This window comes from Pseudophryne corroboree, chromosome 3 (genome assembly GCF_028390025.1).
Source record: "Pseudophryne corroboree isolate aPseCor3 chromosome 3, aPseCor3.hap2, whole genome shotgun sequence".
NCBI classification, from domain to species: domain Eukaryota; kingdom Metazoa; phylum Chordata; class Amphibia; order Anura; family Myobatrachidae; genus Pseudophryne; species Pseudophryne corroboree.
The window spans coordinates 24,851,833-24,870,878 of record NC_086446.1 but is presented as its reverse complement, the minus strand read 5'-3'; the positions used below and the strand labels follow the sequence as shown (position 1 = coordinate 24,870,878).

General features: G+C 48.1%; 1 protein-coding gene and 1 long non-coding RNA gene across 2 annotated transcripts in view; one reads left to right on the top strand and one right to left on the bottom strand.

Moving 5' to 3' along the window:
• Nucleotides 1-384: 384 nt before the first annotated feature.
• On the bottom strand, nucleotides 385-11,827 carry LOC135054576 (uncharacterized). The gene is made up of 2 exons (XR_010243538.1): nucleotides 11,586-11,827; nucleotides 385-899 (listed from the first exon to the last, which is right to left on the bottom strand). It is a non-coding gene; the product is annotated as an uncharacterized LOC135054576 (long non-coding RNA).
• A 1,360-nt stretch (nucleotides 11,828-13,187) lies between these two features.
• The window catches only part of LOC135057090 (uncharacterized), a 121,720-nt gene continuing 115,861 nt past the window's right edge, over nucleotides 13,188-19,046 (top strand). Inside the window, exons 1-5 of the mRNA XM_063962990.1 lie at nucleotides 13,188-13,320; nucleotides 14,039-14,221; nucleotides 15,138-15,216; nucleotides 15,335-15,432; nucleotides 15,878-16,637. Coding sequence (XP_063819060.1) covers nucleotides 13,210-13,320; nucleotides 14,039-14,221; nucleotides 15,138-15,216; nucleotides 15,335-15,432; nucleotides 15,878-16,637 — 1,231 coding nt within the window. The 5' untranslated portion in view covers nucleotides 13,188-13,209. The remainder of the gene's footprint in view (nucleotides 13,321-14,038; nucleotides 14,222-15,137; nucleotides 15,217-15,334; nucleotides 15,433-15,877; nucleotides 16,638-19,046) is intronic.

The following is a 19,046-nucleotide window of genomic DNA, read 5'->3' as shown; positions in this document are numbered from 1 at the left end:
GACTACGATTGGAACGGTAATCTGTGCCGAACGAAGTGGTAGCGGAGTGAAGGCACCATGCCCGAAGCATGGCGAGCGAAGCGAGCCATGCGAGGGGATGCGGTGCACTAATTGGGGTTCCCGGTCACTCTACGAAGAAAACGACACCAAAAAAACAACAACAAAAAACCTCATGTCGACCTTTCCCCCATGTCGACCTAAGGTGTGTCGACCAATTGGCGTCGACCTAAGGCGTGTCGACCTTTTTGCTGTCGACCCTCAGTCCCAGACCCATACGGACTATAGTAGATGTATCAATCCAGAGGAGAACGATCAGACTTTAATTTTGACTCCATGACAATGTGATGAAAACCATAAAAAAGAAATGCAAATAGTGCAAATATGTGAAAACAAACACTGGTTTAATACAGATATGCACTTACAAACAAGTGTTAAAAACACAGCATGATAGGTCCCTCAGTAGCAAACAGCATAGGCAGCTCCCGATATCCAAAATGTTCCAAAGAATACACCATAACTTACTTCCGGATTGTGTTTAAGGTACGGCAGCACAACCACAAGTTCAGCCAGACAGGGAAATCGTTCAAGATACGCTAGACGCGTTTCAGACTCAATGTCCTTCCTCAGTAGCGTGTCTTGCACTAACAGAACTGTCCTTATATCCCCCCAATGTAAGCGGTAACAGATGTGTCCGTTTACCGCTGATCAGCGACGGTCGCGGACTGCGCATGCGTGTCGAAGCCGGAAGTCACGTGCCGGTTTGCGTTCCATTTCGTCGGAAGTGGTCACCGTGCGTTCCAAGGCCCGTTTCTTCTACTTGAATTTAACACAAATCCACCACGGCGCACTCCATTATTATAGTATCCATTTTATCACATGGAGGTTCGTAAAGTCCAGCACTGAATAGTGGGGTCCATTTGGGATTATAAGGCACAGCACATCCAATAAAAAAAACAACAACAATAGATTAAAAATTACAAACGAAATAACAATATAAAAACAATGTGAATAGTTTTTGTAACGTGCTGCAAAAAAGGAGGGTAAGTGGGTAAACCTCAAGAATCAAGGGAATGAACAATACTGCTATATACAGACAATAACTAATAATTAATATCTATAAGTTATTATAAATTAGATTTACGTTAGAAAACTTTTCAACTCAAAGTCAACATTGAGTCCTTTGGGTACAAGGGTCCCCAATGGATCCACCGCATCTCAGATTGAGATAACCGCTTCTCAATATTACGGTTTCTACATTTTGGGAGTATCTGGCCACGTCCCTTTTCCTATACTTTCAATGGAAGTTTGGAGAGCCAAAAATCAGTACAGACCATAAAAAAAATAAGATTTTACTTATCGGTAAAGTAAGTAAAACTTTAAGAAAGAATTTAGGTTCTGGTGTGCACTGGCTCCTCCCTCTATGCCCCTCCTCCAGACCTCAGTTAGAGAAACTGCGCCCAGAAGAGCTGACAGTACAAGGAAAGGATTTTGGTAATCCAGGGCAACATCCATACCAGCCACACCGTATAACATGTGATTACAACCAGTTTACAGTATGACAAATAACAGAGCATCAGGTCAAACCCTGATGCAACCATAACTTAACCCTTATTGAAGCAATAACTATATACAAGTATTGCAGAAGAAGTCCGCACTTGGGACGGTTCCGGTATGAATGGTCGACCATGTTATGATCGACAGTCATTAGGTCGACCACTATTGGTAGACATTGATATGGTCGACATGGACACATGGTCGACACATGAAAAGGTCGACATGAGTTTTTTTTACTTTTTTGGGTGTCGTTTTTTTCGTAAAGTGACTGGGAACCCCAATTAGTGCACCGTGTTCGCTCGCCATGCTTCGGGCATGGTGCCTTCGCTACGCTACCGCTTCGCTCGGCACAGATTACCGTTCCAATCGTAGTCCACGTGGATCGTAAGTATGGAAAAGTTCCACAAAAGAAAAAAAAGTTAAAAAACTCATGTCGACCGTTTCATGTGTCGACCATGTGTCCATGTCGACCATGTCAATGTTGACCAATAGTGGTCGACCTAATGACTGTCGACCATAACATGGTCGACCATATGAACGGATACCACTTGGGACGGGCGCCCAGCATCCACTACGGACTACGAGAAATAGATTTACCGGTGAGTAAAATCTTATTTTCTCTGACGTCCTAGTGGATGCTGGGGACTCCGTAAGGACCATGGGGATTATACCAAAGCCTCCAAACGGGTGGGAGAGTGCGGATGACTCTGCAGCAACGAATGGGCAAACACAAGGTCCTCCTCAGCCAGGGTATCAAACTTGTAGAATTTTACAAATGTGTTTGAACCCGACCAAGTAGCAGCTCGGCAAAGCTGTAATGCCGAGACCCCTCGGGCAGCCGCCCAAGAAGAGCCCACTTTCCTTGTGGAGTGGGCTTTCACTGATTTTGGATGCGGCAATCCTGCCGCAGAATGAGCCTGCTGAATCATGTTACAGATCCAGCGCGCAATAGTTTGCTTTGAAGCAGGAGCATCCAGCTTGTTGGATGCATATAGGATAAACAGCGAATCAGTCTTCCTGACTCTAGCCGTTCTGTTAAGATAAATCTTCAAAGCCCGGACCACGTCCAGCAACTTGGAATCCTCCAAGTCACGAGTAGCCGCAGGCACCACAATAGGTTGGTTCAAATGAAACGAAGACACAACTTTTGATAAAAATTGCAGACGAGTCCGCAATTCTGCCCTGTCCATATGGAAGATCAGATAGGGGCTTTTACATGACAAAGCCGCCAATTCTGACACTCGCCTAGCTGAAGCTAAGGGCAACAGCATGACCACTTTCCACGTGAGATACTTTAGCTCCAAGGTCTTAAGTGGATCAAACCAGTGGGATTTCAGGAAATCCAACACCACGTTGAGATCCCAAGGTGCCACTGGTGGCACAAAGGGGGGCTGAATATGCAGCACTCCCTTATCAAAAGTCTGAACCTCAGGCAGTGAAGCCAGTTCCTTTTGAAAGAAAATAGATAGGGCCGAAATCTGGACCTTTATGGATCCTAATTTTAGGCCCATAGTCACCCCTGACTGTAGGAAGTGCAGGAATCAACCCAGCTGGAATTCCTCTGTAGAGGCCTTCCTGGCCTCACACCAAGCAACATATTTTCGCCATATACGGTGATAATGCTTTGCTGTCACGTCTTTCCTAGCCTTTATCAGCGTAGGAATAACTTCATTCGGAATGCCCTTTTCCGCTAGGATCCGGCGTTCAACCGCCATGCTGTCAAACGCAGCCGCGGTAAGTCTTGGAACAGACAGGGCCCTTGTTGTAACAGGTCCTGTCTGAGAGGCAGAGGCCATGGATCCTCTGTGAGCATTTCTTGCAATTCAGGGTATCAAGTCCTTCTTGGCCAATCCGAAGCGATGAATATTGTTCTCACTCTTCTTTTTCTTACAATTCTCAGCACCTTTGGTATGAGAGGAAGAGGAGGAAACACATAGACCGACTGGAACACCCATGGTGTTACTAGTGCGTCCACAGCTATCGCCTGAGGGTCCCTTGACCTGGCCCAATACCTGTTTAGCTTTTTGTTGAGGCGTGACGCCATCATGTCCACCTGTGGGAGTTCCCATCGATTTGCCAGCAGCGTGGAGACTTCTTGATGAAGTCCCCACTCTCCCGGGTGGAGGTCGTGTCTGCTGAGGAAGTCTGCTTCCCAGTTGTCGACCCCCGGAATGAACACTGCTGACAGTGCTTGCACGTGATTCTCCGCCCACCGAAGAATCCTGGTGGCTTCTGCCATCGCCACCCTGCTTCTTGTGCCGCCCTGTCGGTTGACATGGGCCACTGCAGTGATGTTGTCTGACTGAATCAGCACTGGTTGGTCTCGAAGCAGAGGCTCCGCTTGGCTTAGGGCGTTGTATATGGCCCTTAGTTCTAGGATATTTATGTGCAGACAAGTCTCCTGACTTGACCACAACCCTTGGAAGTTTCTTCCCTGAGTGACTGCTCCCCATCCTCGGAGGCTTGCATCCGTGGTCACCAGGACCCAATCCTGTATGCCGAGCCTGCGGCCCTCGAGGAGGTGAGCACTCTGCAGCCACTACAGAAGAGACACCCTGGCCCTGGGGGACAGGGTGATCAGCCGATGCATCTGAAGATGCGATCCGGACCACTTGTCCAACAGATCCCACTGAAAGATCCTGGCATAGAACCTGCCGAAGGGAATGGCTTCGTATGACGCCACCATCTTTCCCAGGACTCGCGTGCAGTGATGCACCGACACCTGTTTTGGTTTCAGGAGGTCCCCGTCTAAAGTCACAAGCTCCTGAGCCTTCTCCTCCGGGAGAAATACCTTCTTCTGGTCTGTATCCAGAATCATGCCCAGGAAGGGTAGACGCGTCGTAGGGATCAGCTGCGACTTTGGAATATTCAGAATCCAGAGTGTGCTACGCTGATCAGTAACTGCTCCCTGGACCTCGCCTTTATGAGGAGATCGTCCAAGTATGGGATAATTGTAACTCCTTGCTTCCGCAGGAGCACCATCATCTCCGCCATCACCTTGGTAAATATTCTCGGTGCCGTGGACAGGCCAAACGGCAGTGTCTGGAATTGGTAATGACAGTCCTGTACCACAAACCTGAGGTACTCTTGATGAGGCGGATAAATGGGGACATGCAAGTAAGCATCCTTGATGTCCAGCGACACCATGAAATCCCCCTCCTCCAGGCTTGCAATGACCGCTCTGAGCGATTCCATTTTGAACTTGAATTTCTTCAGATAAATGTTCAGGGATTTTAAATTCAAGATGGGCCTGACCGAACCGTCCGGTTTCGGTACCACAAACATAGTGGAATAGTAACCCCTTCCTTGTTGAATGAGGGGAACCTTTACCACCACTTGCTGGAGATATAGCTTGTGAATGGCCGCCAGTACTACCTCCCTTTCTATGGGGGAAACTGGCAATGCCGATTTTAGGAAACAGTGAGGGGGCGTCACCTCGAATTCCAGCTTGTATCCCTGAAACACAATTTGTATAGCCCAAAGATCCACCCAAGGCGCCCCCACCGCACTTGGCTCCGCCTGTGGAGCCCCAGCGTCACACAGTGGATTTAGTGGAAGCCGGTGAGGACTTTAGTTCCTGGGAACTAGCTGTATGGTGCAGCTTTTTCCCTCTACCCCTGCCTCTGGCAAGAAAGGGTGCACCTCTGACTCTCTTGCTTTTTTGTGAACGAAAGGACTGCATTTGGTAATACGGTGCTTTTTTCGGTTGAGAAGGAATATATGGCAAGAAATTTGACTTCCCAGCTGTAGCTGTGGAAACTAGGTCCGAGAGACCGTCCCCAAACAATTCCTCACCCTTATAAGGCAAAACCTCCATGTGTTTTTTAGAGTCGGCATCCCCTGTCCATTGCCGAGTCCACAGGACCCTTCTGGCAGAAATGGACATTGCATTTATTCTAGAGCCCAGCAGGCAGATGTCCCTCTGGGCATCCCGCATATATAGGACAGTGTCTTTGATATGTCCCAGGGTCAGTAGAACAGTTTCCCTGTCCAGGGTATCTATCTCCTCCGAGAGATTATCAGTCCATGCCGCTACCGCACTACACATCCAGGCCGAAGCAATTGCTAGCCTCAGTAGAGTACCAGAATGTGTATATACAGACTTCAGGATAGCTTCCTGCTTTCTATCCGCAGGATCCTTCAGGGCGGCCGTATCCTGAGACGGCAGAGCCACCCTCTTAGATAAGCGTGTCAACGCCTTGTCTACCCTATGGGAGGATTCCCAGCGTAACCTATCCGTTGGCGGGAAAGGATACGCCATCAGTAATCTCTTGGAAATCAGTACTTTCCTATCAGGGGAATCCCACGCTTTTTCACATAGGCCCTCATTCCGAGTTGTTCGCTCGGTATTTTTCATCGCATCGCAGTGAAATTCCGCTTAGTGCGCATGCGCAATTTTCGCACTGCGACTGCGCCAAGTATCTTTGCTATGAAGATAGTATTTTTACTCACGGCTTTTTCATCGCTCCGGCGATCGTAATGTGATTGACAGGAAATGGGTGTTACTGGGCGGAAACACGGCGTTTTATGGGCGTGTGGCTGAAAACGCTACCGTTTCCGGAAAAAACGCAGGAGTGGCCGGAGAAACGGGGGAGTGGTTGGGCGAACGCTGGGTGTGTTTGTGACGTCAAACCAGGAACGACAAGCACTGAACTGATCGCACAGGCAGAGTAAGTGTGGAGCTACTCTAAAACTGCAAAGTAGTTTGTGATCGCAATATTGCGAATACATCGGTCGCAATTTTAAGATGCTAAGATACACTCCCAGTAGGCGTAGGCTTAGCGTGTGTAACTCTGCTAAATTCGCATTGCGACCGATCAACTCGGAATGAGGGCCCTAATTCATTTAATTCATGTGAAGGGGAAAAGTCACTTCTTGCTTTTTCTCCCCATACATATAAACCCTCTTGTCAGGGACAGGGTTTTCCGCTGATATGTGCAATACGTCCTTCATTGCTATAATCATGTAGCGGATGGCTTTAGTCATTTTAGGCTGCAACTTTGCATCATCGTCATCGACACTGGAGTCAGACTCCGTGTCGGCATCTGTGTCAACCATCTGGGATAGTGGGCGCTTATGAGACCCTGACGGCCTCTGAGCTGTGGGATCCGACATGGGTTGAGACCCTGACTGTCCCAATACGTCAGCTTTATCCAGCCTTTTATGCAAGGAGCTTACATTATCATTTAACACCCTCCACATATCCATCCAATTAGGTGTCGGCACCGTCGGCGGCGACACCACATTCACCTGCACTTGTTCTGCCTCCACATATCCTTCCTCATCAAACATGTCGACACTGACGTACCGACACACCGCACACACACAGGGAATGCTCTGACAGAGGACAGGACCCCACAAAGGCTTTTGGGGAGACAGAGAGTATGCCAGCACACACCCCAGCGCTATATAACCCAGGGATTACACAGTACCTTAGTGTTTACCCAGTAGCTGCTGTTTTATATAAAATGCGCCTAAATTTATGTGCCCCCCCCCTCTCTTTTTCACCCTTTTTCTACCTTGATACTGCATGGGAGAGCCTGGGGAGCTTCTTTCCAGCGGAGCTGTGGAGAGAAAATGGCGCTGGTGTGTTGAGGAAGAAGGCCCCGCCCCCTCAGCGGCGGGCTTCTGTCCCGCTTCTATGTGTAGAAAATGGCGGGGGCCCGCACATATATACAGTGCCTGGCTATATATATGTTATTTTGCCAAAGGTACTCTAATTGCTGCCCTGGGCGCCCCCCCCCCCCCCTGCGCCCTGCACCCTACAGTGACTGGAGTGTGCGGGTGAGCTGTGGGAGCAATGGCGCACAGATGCAGTGCTGTGCGCTACCTTAAGTGAAGACAGGGGTCTTCTGCCGCCGATTTCGATGTCTTCTTGCTTCTGCCGGCTTCTGTACTTCTGGCTCTGCGAGGGGGACGGCGGCGCGGCTCCGGGAACGGACGATCAAGGTTGGGTACCTGTGTTCGATCCCTCTGGAGCTAATGGTGTCCGGTAGCCTATGAAGTGCAACCTAGCAGCAGTTAGTAGGTTTGCTTCTCTCCCCTCAGTCCCTCGTAGCAGAGAGTCTGTTGCCAGCAGAAGCTCTCTGAAAATAAAAAACCTAACTAAAATACTTTCTTATTAGCAAGCTCAGGAGAGCCCACTAAAAGCACCCAGCTCTGGCCGGGCACAGATTCTAACTGAGGTCTGGAGGAGGGGCATAGAGGGAGGAGCCAGTGCACACCAGTAGTACTAAATCTTTCTTTAGAGTGCCCAGTCTCCTGCGGAGCCCGTCTATTCCCCATGGTCCTTACAGAGTCCCCAGCATCCACTAGGACGTTAGAGAAATATATATATATATATATATATATATATATATATATATATATATATATATATATATATACATACATACATACACATATACTAGGGTCAATACCATGGTATCCTATCTAGGGTTTCAATCTCTGCTGATAAGGTATCTGTCCACGCTGCTACAGCGCTATAAACCCATGCCGACACAATCGCCGGTCTGAGTAGTGTACCAGCATGTGTGTAAATGGACTTCAAAGTACTTTTACTGCAAGCTATCTGCAGGATCCCTGAGGATAGCTGTTAAGTCAGCGCTACCTTTTGGGTAAACGTGACAAGGCTTTGTCCACCCTAGGGGAAGATTCCCCTCGTAGCCTGGCCCTAGTAGGGAAAGGATACTCCCTGAGAATTCTTTGTGGGAAACTGCAGCTTCTTGTCTGGAGATTCCTGCTCTTTTTGTCCATGAGAGGAGGGAAATTTACCTCAGCTTTCTTCCCCTTAAACATGTGTACCCTTGTGTCAGGGACAGATGAGTCATCAGTGATATGCAAATCATCTTTATTGCAATAATCATATATTGAATACTTTTCTGCCAGTTTTGGCTGTAACTTTGCATTTTCGTAGTCGACACTGGAGTCAGACTCCGTGTCGATATCAGTGTCTATTATTTTGGATAGTGAGCGTTGTGAGACTCTGAAGGTCTCTGCGACATAGGGACAGACCTGTGCAGATTCACTGGGGTAAATTTACTAAGGTGGGAGATTTTTAGAACTGGTGATGTTGCCCATGGCAACCAATCAGATTCTACTTACCATTTATCTAGCTGCTTCTAGCAGATAATAGATATAATCTGATTGGTTGCTATGGGCAACATCACTAGTTCTAAAAATCTCCCACTTTAGTAAATTTACCCCACTGTCTGTTCTCTAATCTTTTGTGCAATAAATTTACCTCAGCACTTAATTTCACAATTTGACGACGGAGACACCACTCACACACACATTTGCTCCATCTCCTCCTTAGGAGAGCCTTTTACCTCAGACATGTCGACACACACGTACCGACACACCACACACTCAGGGAATGCTCATCTGAAGATAATTCCCCCACAAGGCCCTTTGGAGAGACAAAGAGAGAGTATGCCAGCACACACCCCAGCGCTATATGTCCCAGGAAAAACACAGCAATTTAATGTTTACCCAGTAGTGCTGTTATTATCTGCGCCGAATTATGTGCCCCCCCCCCCTCTTCTTTAAAACCCTCTCTTCTACCGTGGTATAAGCAGGGGAGAGTCCGGGGACCGTCCTCTCAGCGGTGCTGTGGAGAAAAAACATGGCGCTGGTGAGTGCTGAGGGAGAAGCCCCGCCCCCTCGACGGCGGGCTTCTGTCCCACTAAAAGTGTAAAATTGGCGGGGGCTCATGCATATATACAGTGTCCAGCTGTATATATGATCTTTTTGCCAAATAAGAGGTTTATATTGCTGCCCAGGGCGCCCCCCCCCTCCCTGCGCCCTGCACCCTGCACCCTTACAGTGACCGGAGTATGTGAGGTGTGTGGGAGCAATGGCGCACAGCTGCAGTGCTGTGCGTTACCTCAGTGAAGATCATAAAGTCTTCTGCCGCCTCTGAAGTCTTCTTTACTTCTCATACTCACCCGGCTTCTATCTTCCGGCTCTGCGAGGGGGGCGGCGGCGCGGCTCCGGGACGGACGGCGAGATCCTGCGTACCAATCCCTCTGGAGCGAATGGTGTCCAGTAGCCTAAGAAGCAGGACCTAGCTTCAGAGAGTAGGGCTGCTTCTCTCCCCTCAGTCCCACGATGCAGGGAGTCTGTTGCCAGCAGAGCACCCTGAAAATAAAAAACCTAACAAAATACTTTCTGTCAGGAAGCTCAGGAGAGCTCCCTGAAAAGCACCCAGCTTGTCTGGGCACAGTCTCAAACTGAGGTCTGGAGGAGGGGCATAGAGGGAGGAGCCAGAGCACACCAGAACCTAAATTCTTTCTTAAAGTGCCCATGTCTCCTGCGGAGCCCGTCTATCCCCATGGTCCTTACGGAGTCCCCAGCATCCACTAGGACGTTAGAGAAAGGTAATGTACCTGCCAAAAAGGCACAGGTGGAGGGTATGATGACTTGGAGCATTGGGCTCAGCCTCTTAGCGCATGGGAGGCGAGGCCCCGCCCCATGCCTGATGTGCTGGGAAAGGCAACGACACTGCGGCTGCTTTCTCTCGGGGCGGCTCACAGCAGCGGCGGTGCCTGTGCTTCCAGCAAGATGGGGTAAGAGAAGTGGTGACTTCGGGAGAAAAGTGCAGTCATGAGGCTGATGAAATGAGAGGTGGTTGTCGGCACTTGTTATTGTCCGGTGTCAGCCGCCACCACCTAGTTGTGTATGGTGATTTTTTCTTTCTCTAACACGGCCACAAGCAGCGGGCGTGCGAGCCGCAATCGAGGAATGTGCAGTGAGGAACAATCAGGTAACTGGGAGGAAGTGAGCCACGATAAGGGGAATAGTGGTTGTACGAGCTGTGATCGTCGTACTGTGGGGGTGACAACATTTGAATCAGCCCCATCATGCAGATGTCAACAGGGCTTTCCCCTACAATCGAACACTAGCCAAAGCCGTCATTAGCTCTGCTGCCAGTACCTAGACTCACCGGTTGTATTCTACTAATGGCGGGGTCTGCACCACCTTTATTATGGTAACGGCGGGGTCTGAGCCACCTTTATTACGTTAACAGCGGGGTCTGCGCCACCTGTATTATGGTAACGGCAGAGTGTGTGCCACCTGTATTACGGTAACGGCGGGGTCTGCGCCACCTGTATTACAGTCATAGGACACTAGAGTGTCAGCCACCTGTACAGCATACTTGCCTACCTGACCCTCTCCATGAGGGAGAAAATGCTCTGTTCCTGGACTTTCCTGGTAATGTATGATTGCCATCACCTGTGGTGAGCTAGGTAATTGATAAGAAAGGTGTTTCACCACAGGTGATGGCAATCATACATTACCAGGAAAGACCAGGAACATAGCATTTTCTCCCTCATGGAGAAGGTCAGGTAGGCAAGTATGCTGTACAGGGATAATGCAGCACCAGAGGCTGCTCCAGCTGCACTATAAAAAAATCACCTGAGGCTGCTCCCCCTGTAGTACAGCAACCTGACACCAGAGCTGCTCAGCCTATAGAATAATAATAATAATAATAACATACCCTCCAACATGACCCGCCCCAACTAGGGTAGATGCTAGAATCAAGTGGGCTAAGGGACCTTTTCCGTAAGGGGGAGGAGTTACGACGCAAGTGGGAGGAGCTAGGCCAGCGGGATAGTTCCTCTACTATCCACGCCACCAATTATTACCTTTAGTAATCAGGTGGCGAGCGAAGCGAGCCACCGTGCCCAAAGCATGGCGAGCGAAGCGAGCCCGCGAGGGTACTTTTCGGGTACCCTGTTCGTCCGTAGCTCCTCCCCTGGTGACGTGTCTCCTCCCCTAGGTACGTCACAAGGTCCCTTCTCCCACTCCGATATAGAACCAACCGCCCCACTAGGTACAAAATGCTGTTTCTGGACTTTCCTCTTAATTTACTATTGGCATCACCTGTGAAGAAACAGCTTTCTTAACATTTAACTAGTTCAATACAGCTGATGGCAATAATACATTCAGAGGGAAGTCCAGAAACAGAGCATTTGTACCTAGTGGGGCGGGTTATGTTGGAGGGTCTGTAATAATAATAATATCATTACCTGCTGCCAGACACAGCAATGGCTGCTCTCTGCTCCTGCTGCCTTGTGGGGATGACAGAAAGAAGACGGAGCTCAGAGCCTCAGACCTGGGGAACATGGCCGCCGCTCCTGACGTCACTACACGGTCAGGAATCCTATTGTTGCTTTAGCTACCTGACGGGACTACAAGAAAATGGCCGCCGGCCTCCTGCACTGAGGACATGTATGGTAATAATCATTACGGAGGGCGGTATCGTGGCCGGGGTGTATGAGGGGAGGGGCCAATCATAAGCAAGCTGCCTGTGCCAATCACACCCTACTTCCGGCCTGTGCGTTCCACTTTACTTCCGGCATGTGCGGTCCACTTAATTTCCGGCCTGTGCGTTCCACACACAGGAAAAGAGGTTTCATTGACTGCTGCAGCCTCCCAGTGTCCTTCGATATCAGGTAATGGCGTCTTACTATACAGGGGGAGCAGCCTGTGGTGTCCTGGTATTATTATACAGGGGGAGCAGCCTGTGGTGTCCTGTTATTATTATTATACAGGGAAAGCAGCCTGTAGTATCCTGGTATTACCATACAGGGGGAGCAGCCTGTGGTGTCCTGGTATTATTATACAGGGGGAGCAGCCTGTGTTGCCCTGGTATTAATATAATACATGGGGTAGGTATATGTGGGGTAGGTGTGTGCACAGGTGTGATCGCTTATGTAGTAGGTGATTGGAAAATGAAGAACCGGTAACACGTCCACAGGAAACACATAATGGGCGGAGTAATGTGCGTGGGAGAGTAATAGGGGTGTGAAGGGCGTGAGAGTCCAGAGTAGATAAATATAGGGATTAGAAGAACGCTGCCTAGTGATCTTCTCATTCAGCCCTTTAGGAGCATTACTTATACCCCCCCCCCTCCCCCCCAATGTCACTTCCTCCAGACGGAACGCTGTGAGAACATTACTCCGCCATTGTGTTTCGTGTGGACACGAATTGACGCATTCTGACTGGGTCAGATTGGGCGTTTCTGATGTTGGCCACAGAGCTTGCTCTCCATTAAATGTGGCTCTTATAGGGGGGAATTCAGTTGTCCTGAAAGATGAAACGCTAATACACTCATTATCTCTTGGGACAGTCAGCATTAGCCAGATAAGTGTCTTATAAACTTTATATTGTGTGTGATCAGTCCCTCTGTTGTGTAGCTGTAACACTCCCTGATTGTTACTGAGTGGTGTATAGCTACACTGGGTTACTCCGGGATGGAGAACTCTGCAGCATCCAATTATATTTATTCTGAGTAATGAAAAGGTCTAAATCCTAATCCAGCTTGATCACTTTGTTTTCCTGTGTGTACCTCTTACATACTATATAGTATTACAGAACATAAAAATACAATCAGCGAAAATTATACAAATGATTACAGTGCCGTTTCCAGCAGGTCGTAACTCTGATCGGTCGTTAAACAGTTAAGTACAGCATTGTGTGACAGTCACTGGGGCGTCTTATGTGTGACCAGGGCTGTATGACATCGTGGTGAGGATGGTTTATTGGTTACTTATTGCTTATTGCTTTATTTCTACAGTATGCTACTTATGTACTCTGGTGTTTCTTATAATAATTATACTTCTAGACCACTGAGTGTTTACTAGACGTCACATGAGCATGAGATGCATCACTGATTCCCTGAGGATGGGGAACAACAGCAGTCACATGACTGAGAGGATACTAAATCTCACCCTGGAGATCATCTATCTGCTGACTGGAGAGGTGAGGGATTCTGAGAGTGTCACAGTGATGTCACTTATATCTAGTAATACTACAGGGACATGACTGGGGAGGTGATGGGATCTGGGAGCGTACACTGACAACACATATCTATAGTAATAGTACAGGGACATGACTGGGAAGGTGAGGGGATCTGGGAGTGTCACAGTGATGTCACTTATATCTATAGTAATAAAACAGAGACACGACTGGGGAGGTGTGGGGATCTGGAAGTGTGACAGTGACATCACATATCTATAGTAATAATACAGGGACATGACTGTGGAGGTGAGGGGATCAGGGAGCGTCACAAAGACGTCGCTTATATCTATAGTAATAATACAGGGACATGACTGGTGAGGGGATCTGGGAGTGTGACAGCGACATCACTTATATCTATAGAAATAATACAGGGACATGACTGGGGAGGTGAGGGAATCTGGGAGTGTCACAGTGACATCACTTATATCTATAGTAATAATACAGGGACATGACTGGTGAGGGGGTCTGGGAGTGTCACAGTGACATCACTTATATCTATAGTAATAATACAGGGACATGACTGGTGAGGGGATCTGGGAGTGTGCTAGTGACATCACTTATATCTATAGAAATAATACAGGGACATGACTGGGGAGGTGAGGGAATCTGGGAGTGTTGCAGTGACATCACTTATATCTATAGTAATAATACAGGGACATGACATTCTTACAATACACAGGATTACACAGTAGTAAAGAAAATTTCCAGTGAATGTGAGACACCCAGCAGCGGTCCCCATGTGTCAGGAGGACTGAGCAGGACCCAGAGCCCCATCATGGTGCCTCCACTGATACACAAGAGGCACAATGACCAGAAGATCCTGGAACTCACCAACAAGATTATTCAGCTGCTGACTGGAGAGGTGAATGCTGGGAATGGGACATTATACAGTAACACCAGGGGATGTGTATGGGGGATGACTGGAGAGGTGACTGCATGGAATGGGACATTATACAGTAACACCAGGGGACGTGTCTGGGTGATGACTGGAGAGGTGACTGCTGGGAATGGGACATTATACAGTAACACTGGGGGACATGTCTGGAAGATGACTGGAGAGGTGACTGCTGGGAATGGGGCATTACACAGTAACACCGGGGGATGTGTCTGGGGGATGACTGGAGAGGTGACTGCTTGGAATGGGGTATTATACAGTAACACCAGGGGTTGTGTCTGGGTGATGACCGGAGAGATGACTGCTGGGAATGGGACATAATACATTAGCACCAGGGGACGTGTCTGGGTGATGACTGGAGAGGTGACTGCTGGGAATGAGAGATTATACAGTAACACCAGGAGATGTCTGGGTGATGACTGTTTTGAGGTGACTGCTGGGAATGGGGCATTATACAGTAACACCAGGGGACGTGTCTGGGTGATGACTGGAGAGGTGACTGCTGGGAATGGGACATTATACAGTAACACCGGGGGATGTGTCTGGGTGATGATTGGAGAGGTGACTGCTGGGAATGGGACATTATACAGTGAAACCAGGGGACGTGTCTGGGTGATGTCTGGAGAGGTGACTGCTGGGAATGGGGCATTATACAGTAACACCAGGGGACGTGTCTGGGTGATGACTGGAGAGGTGACTGCTGGGAATGGGACATTATACAGTAACACCGGGGGATGTGTCTGGGTGATGACTGGAGAGGTGACTGCTGGGAATGGGACATTATACAGTAACACCAGGGGATGTGTCTGGGTGATGACTGTATCATTGTGTGTGTCAGGTTCCTATAAGGTGTCAGGATGTCACTGTCTATCTCTCCATACAGGAGGGGGAGTATATAGAGGAACACAGGGGTCTGTACAAGGACGTGATGATGGAGAATCACCGGCCCCTCACATCACTGGGTAAGAGGAGACTGTCATGTATTGTACAGGGGAGAGCAGGTATGGGGGCCCCTATATACACACATCATCTGATAATCACATATATACACTGTACTCAGTCACTGTGTGTCTCCTACAGATGGGCCCAGTAACAGAGATACCCCAGAGAGATGTCCCCGTCCTCTGTATTCCCAGGATTGTACAGAGGAGAATCACAGGATCCCACAGGAGGATCAGGTAGGTGGGATTTAGGGTCTCGCCAATATACCAAAGTGACTTTACACTATATCAGTCATTCCCAACTTTGGGCCCTAGTACCCCAGGGGGTTACTTGCTGTGATGTACAGGGGTACTTAGTGTTCTGTAGTGATGGGGCTGGTGCAGGATATCTGGTGATAATGAGACACACAGGGAAAGCAGTGTAATTGGGGGTCTCTAGCCCCATGCACCACAGTAAGACCCTGATAATAACATGAGAACATCTATCCCTGTATAAGAAAGCAGATGGGGTTATAGTTTTAAGGTCAGTCCTATTAGCTGGGATGATCTTGCGGGTTTTCTGCCCCATTGCACTTTATGGTCTGTACAGATCAATATGTCTAATATTCTGATAGTCTCCTGATTACTCTGAGTAATGATGTCCGGCATTAATAAAGCATTAATTTATATATGGGTGATTTAGGGTGAAGACCTTACAAATATGAATGGAAAAGAAGAGACGTATGTGACTGATATGAAGGCAGAAGATACAGAGGGAGAAGAAGAGACGTATGTGACTGATATGAAGGCAGAAGATATAGAGGGAGAAGAAGAGACGTATGTGACTGATATGAAGGCAGAAGATATAGAGGGAGAAGAAGAGACGTATGTGACTGATATGAAGGCAGAAGATATAGAGGGAGAAGAAGAGACGTATGTGACTGATATGAAGGCAGAAGATATAGAGGGAGAAGAAGAGACGTATGTGACTGATATGAAGGCAGAAGATATAGAGGGAGAAGAAGAGACGTATGTGACTGATATGAAGGCAGAAGATATAGAGGGAGAAGAAGAGACGTATGTGACTGATATGAAGTCAGAAGATATAGAGAGAGAAGAGACGTATGTGACTGATATGAAGGCAGAAGATATAGAGAGAGAAGAGACGTATGTGACTGATATGAAGGCAGAAGATATAGAGAGAGAAGAAGAGATGTATGTGACTGATATGAAGGCAGAAGATATAGAGGGAGAAGAAGAGACATATGTGACTGATATGAAGGCAGATGATACAGAGGGAGAAGAAGAGACGTATGTGACCGATATGAAGGCAGAAGATACAGAGGGAGAAGAAGAGACTTATGTGACTGATATGAAGACAGAAGATATAGAGGGAGAAGAAGAGACGTATGTGATGGGTGATCAGCAGTGTAAGGAGCAAATCCCTACAGATATCAGCACAGGTGAGTAATAAACACTTATTACAGAAGAGTCACATATTCTCCTTGCTCAGTCACTACAGTAATCTCTTATCCTACAACCTCCTCTGACAGTACAGACTATTGAGGGAAATTGACATCAATTGTATACAATGGTGCTAGAGTAAACAACACTTATGATATCTTTTGTGGAGAATCCCTTCTCTTCTCTTCAATACCGTAAAGGTCATATGTAAGGAAAGAAAAAAAACACAAAATGTCCCTGTGTAATACAATGACAATAAATGGTCACTAAGTGTTTTTGCACAAAGTGAGGTGAGTAAGATTGATAGATCTCAATAAATTAATTTAAAGCAGTGGTTATCAAACTGTATGCCTCTGGACACTTGCGGGGGTGTCTTGGATTGGTGGATATGGACATGTCTTAAGTCTTTATAGTCACTTATAGGTGCCATTGCCAGAGCTGCCACAGCTACGGCCTGGGTGGCTAAAGCTATTGAAAACTGGGCGGATGCTCTTGAAAACAGTTTAGTTTCTGAGGTGACTAAAGAACAACTATTTGCCAACATCAGGGATGCCGCCTATTACATTGGCTGCTCTGGATACAGCACTCCTGTCATCTAAGGCTTCAGCTGCTACTGTAGTAGCCCCATGCATGGAAGGCGGACTCTGACGCTAAGAAAGCCCTGGAAGCACTTCCTTACACAGGCCAATTTCATTTTGGACCAGAATTGGACAAGATTGTCAATAACCTGGCAACTGCTAAAATGGATCGCCTACCCTCAGCCTCCTCTACACGACCTTGGACTTCGTCTATTTGCCCTCAGGGCAAGGTCAGTGGTCAGACCTTCCCTAGACTGTGACATCACACAAAGGCTTCTAAGAACAAATCCAAACAGGCATGGACGACTAGACGTCCACCTACCAAACCAGAGGATAAACCATCAGTTTGACAGAGCGGGCCTCCCCCTTGGAGACCTCAGGGTGGGAAGCCGACTTCTTCAGTTCGTCCAGGCTTGGCGCCAGATCACAACAGACACCTGGGTTCAAGAAGTGGTCTCTTCCGGAAGTGTCCACCTAGACAATACTTTCCTACCAGTCAACCAGCAGACCTCAGCAAAGCCAAGGCTCTGAAGAGGAACATTCAATCTTTACTACAATCAGGCGTGATTATTCCTGTCCCCATGTCTCAACAGGGCCAGGGGTTTTATTCTATGTTCTTTTTGGTTTAGAACCCCAGCAGGTCTCATCATCCCATACTCAATCTCAAATTACTGAACGAATATGTCAAGGTGCCCAGGTCTCATATGGAAACTCCCCGTTCCATTGTCCTGGCTATGCGTCCTGGGGATTTTAGGGTTTCCCTGGATATACAGGATGCTTACCATACCTATAGCACCTTGTCCTTAACAGTGCCTCCGGTTTCCTGTCTAATGTCAGCATCTCCAGTTTCAGGCCCTGGTGGTCATTCCGAGTTGATCGCTATCTGCATTCGTTCGCTGTGCAGCGATGAGGCAAAAAAAAGGCACTTCTGCGAACAATGCGCACGCGCAACGTACTTTTACAACGGCGGTGTCACAACTGAGGGCTGGTGCTGGCTACAGGGAGCCTCAGTTGTAGGGGCTGAGGAATACTTAAACTTAGGAGGCAGGATAGGGTTCCTGAGCATGCGTGTACACTTGCAGTACCAGCGCCCGAAGGTGTGACCACGACAACCAGAGGATAAGTTTCAAAGGTTTTATTAAGCACACAGCTCACAGGTATAATAGCAGTTGCAGTATGAAAGTCACAGACAATAAGTCACAGTTCTATCACAGGGTCTATCCTTTCCAACACCGGTGCACTGAGTGGTGACTTTGGGAACAGAAGCTGGTGACCATGTAACTGCCGGGCTTTGCCAGATGGGACTGGTCCAATAGCTGAGCTGTGGTGATAGTGCTAGTGAGCACTAATGTAGCTAGGGAGCGGAGGTATATACAGGAGATGCTTGGGAGCATATGCAGGAGATGCTTGAGAGCGCAGGATTACCCGGAAACGGAGACAGGACACCGCTGCGAGCTGGCGTGCCGGGAGCCGATGTTAAGCAATCTGGCAAACGCAGGATGCAGTGTTGAGACACTGCGGAGTCAGGCTGCACCAGAAGGAGTAGAACTGGTGCGAGTCTCTAGTTGAGTTTGCAGGCAGGAACGACCACAATCAGGAGAGACTGGTATCACTGGGAGGACAACTGAAGCACTGACATCTTTCCATCTTTATACATGCTGGGAAGCAGGGATTGGCTGGCTGATTAAGCAGAGTCTAGAGTACAGCTGCTGGATAATTAGGCAGAGACCTGAGTGCAGCTGATAGGCTAAAAAGTAACATGTGATGAAAACAAACATGGCCGCGCCCATGTTTGAATTTGGAGGCAAAGACTGTTTGTAACTTGCATGT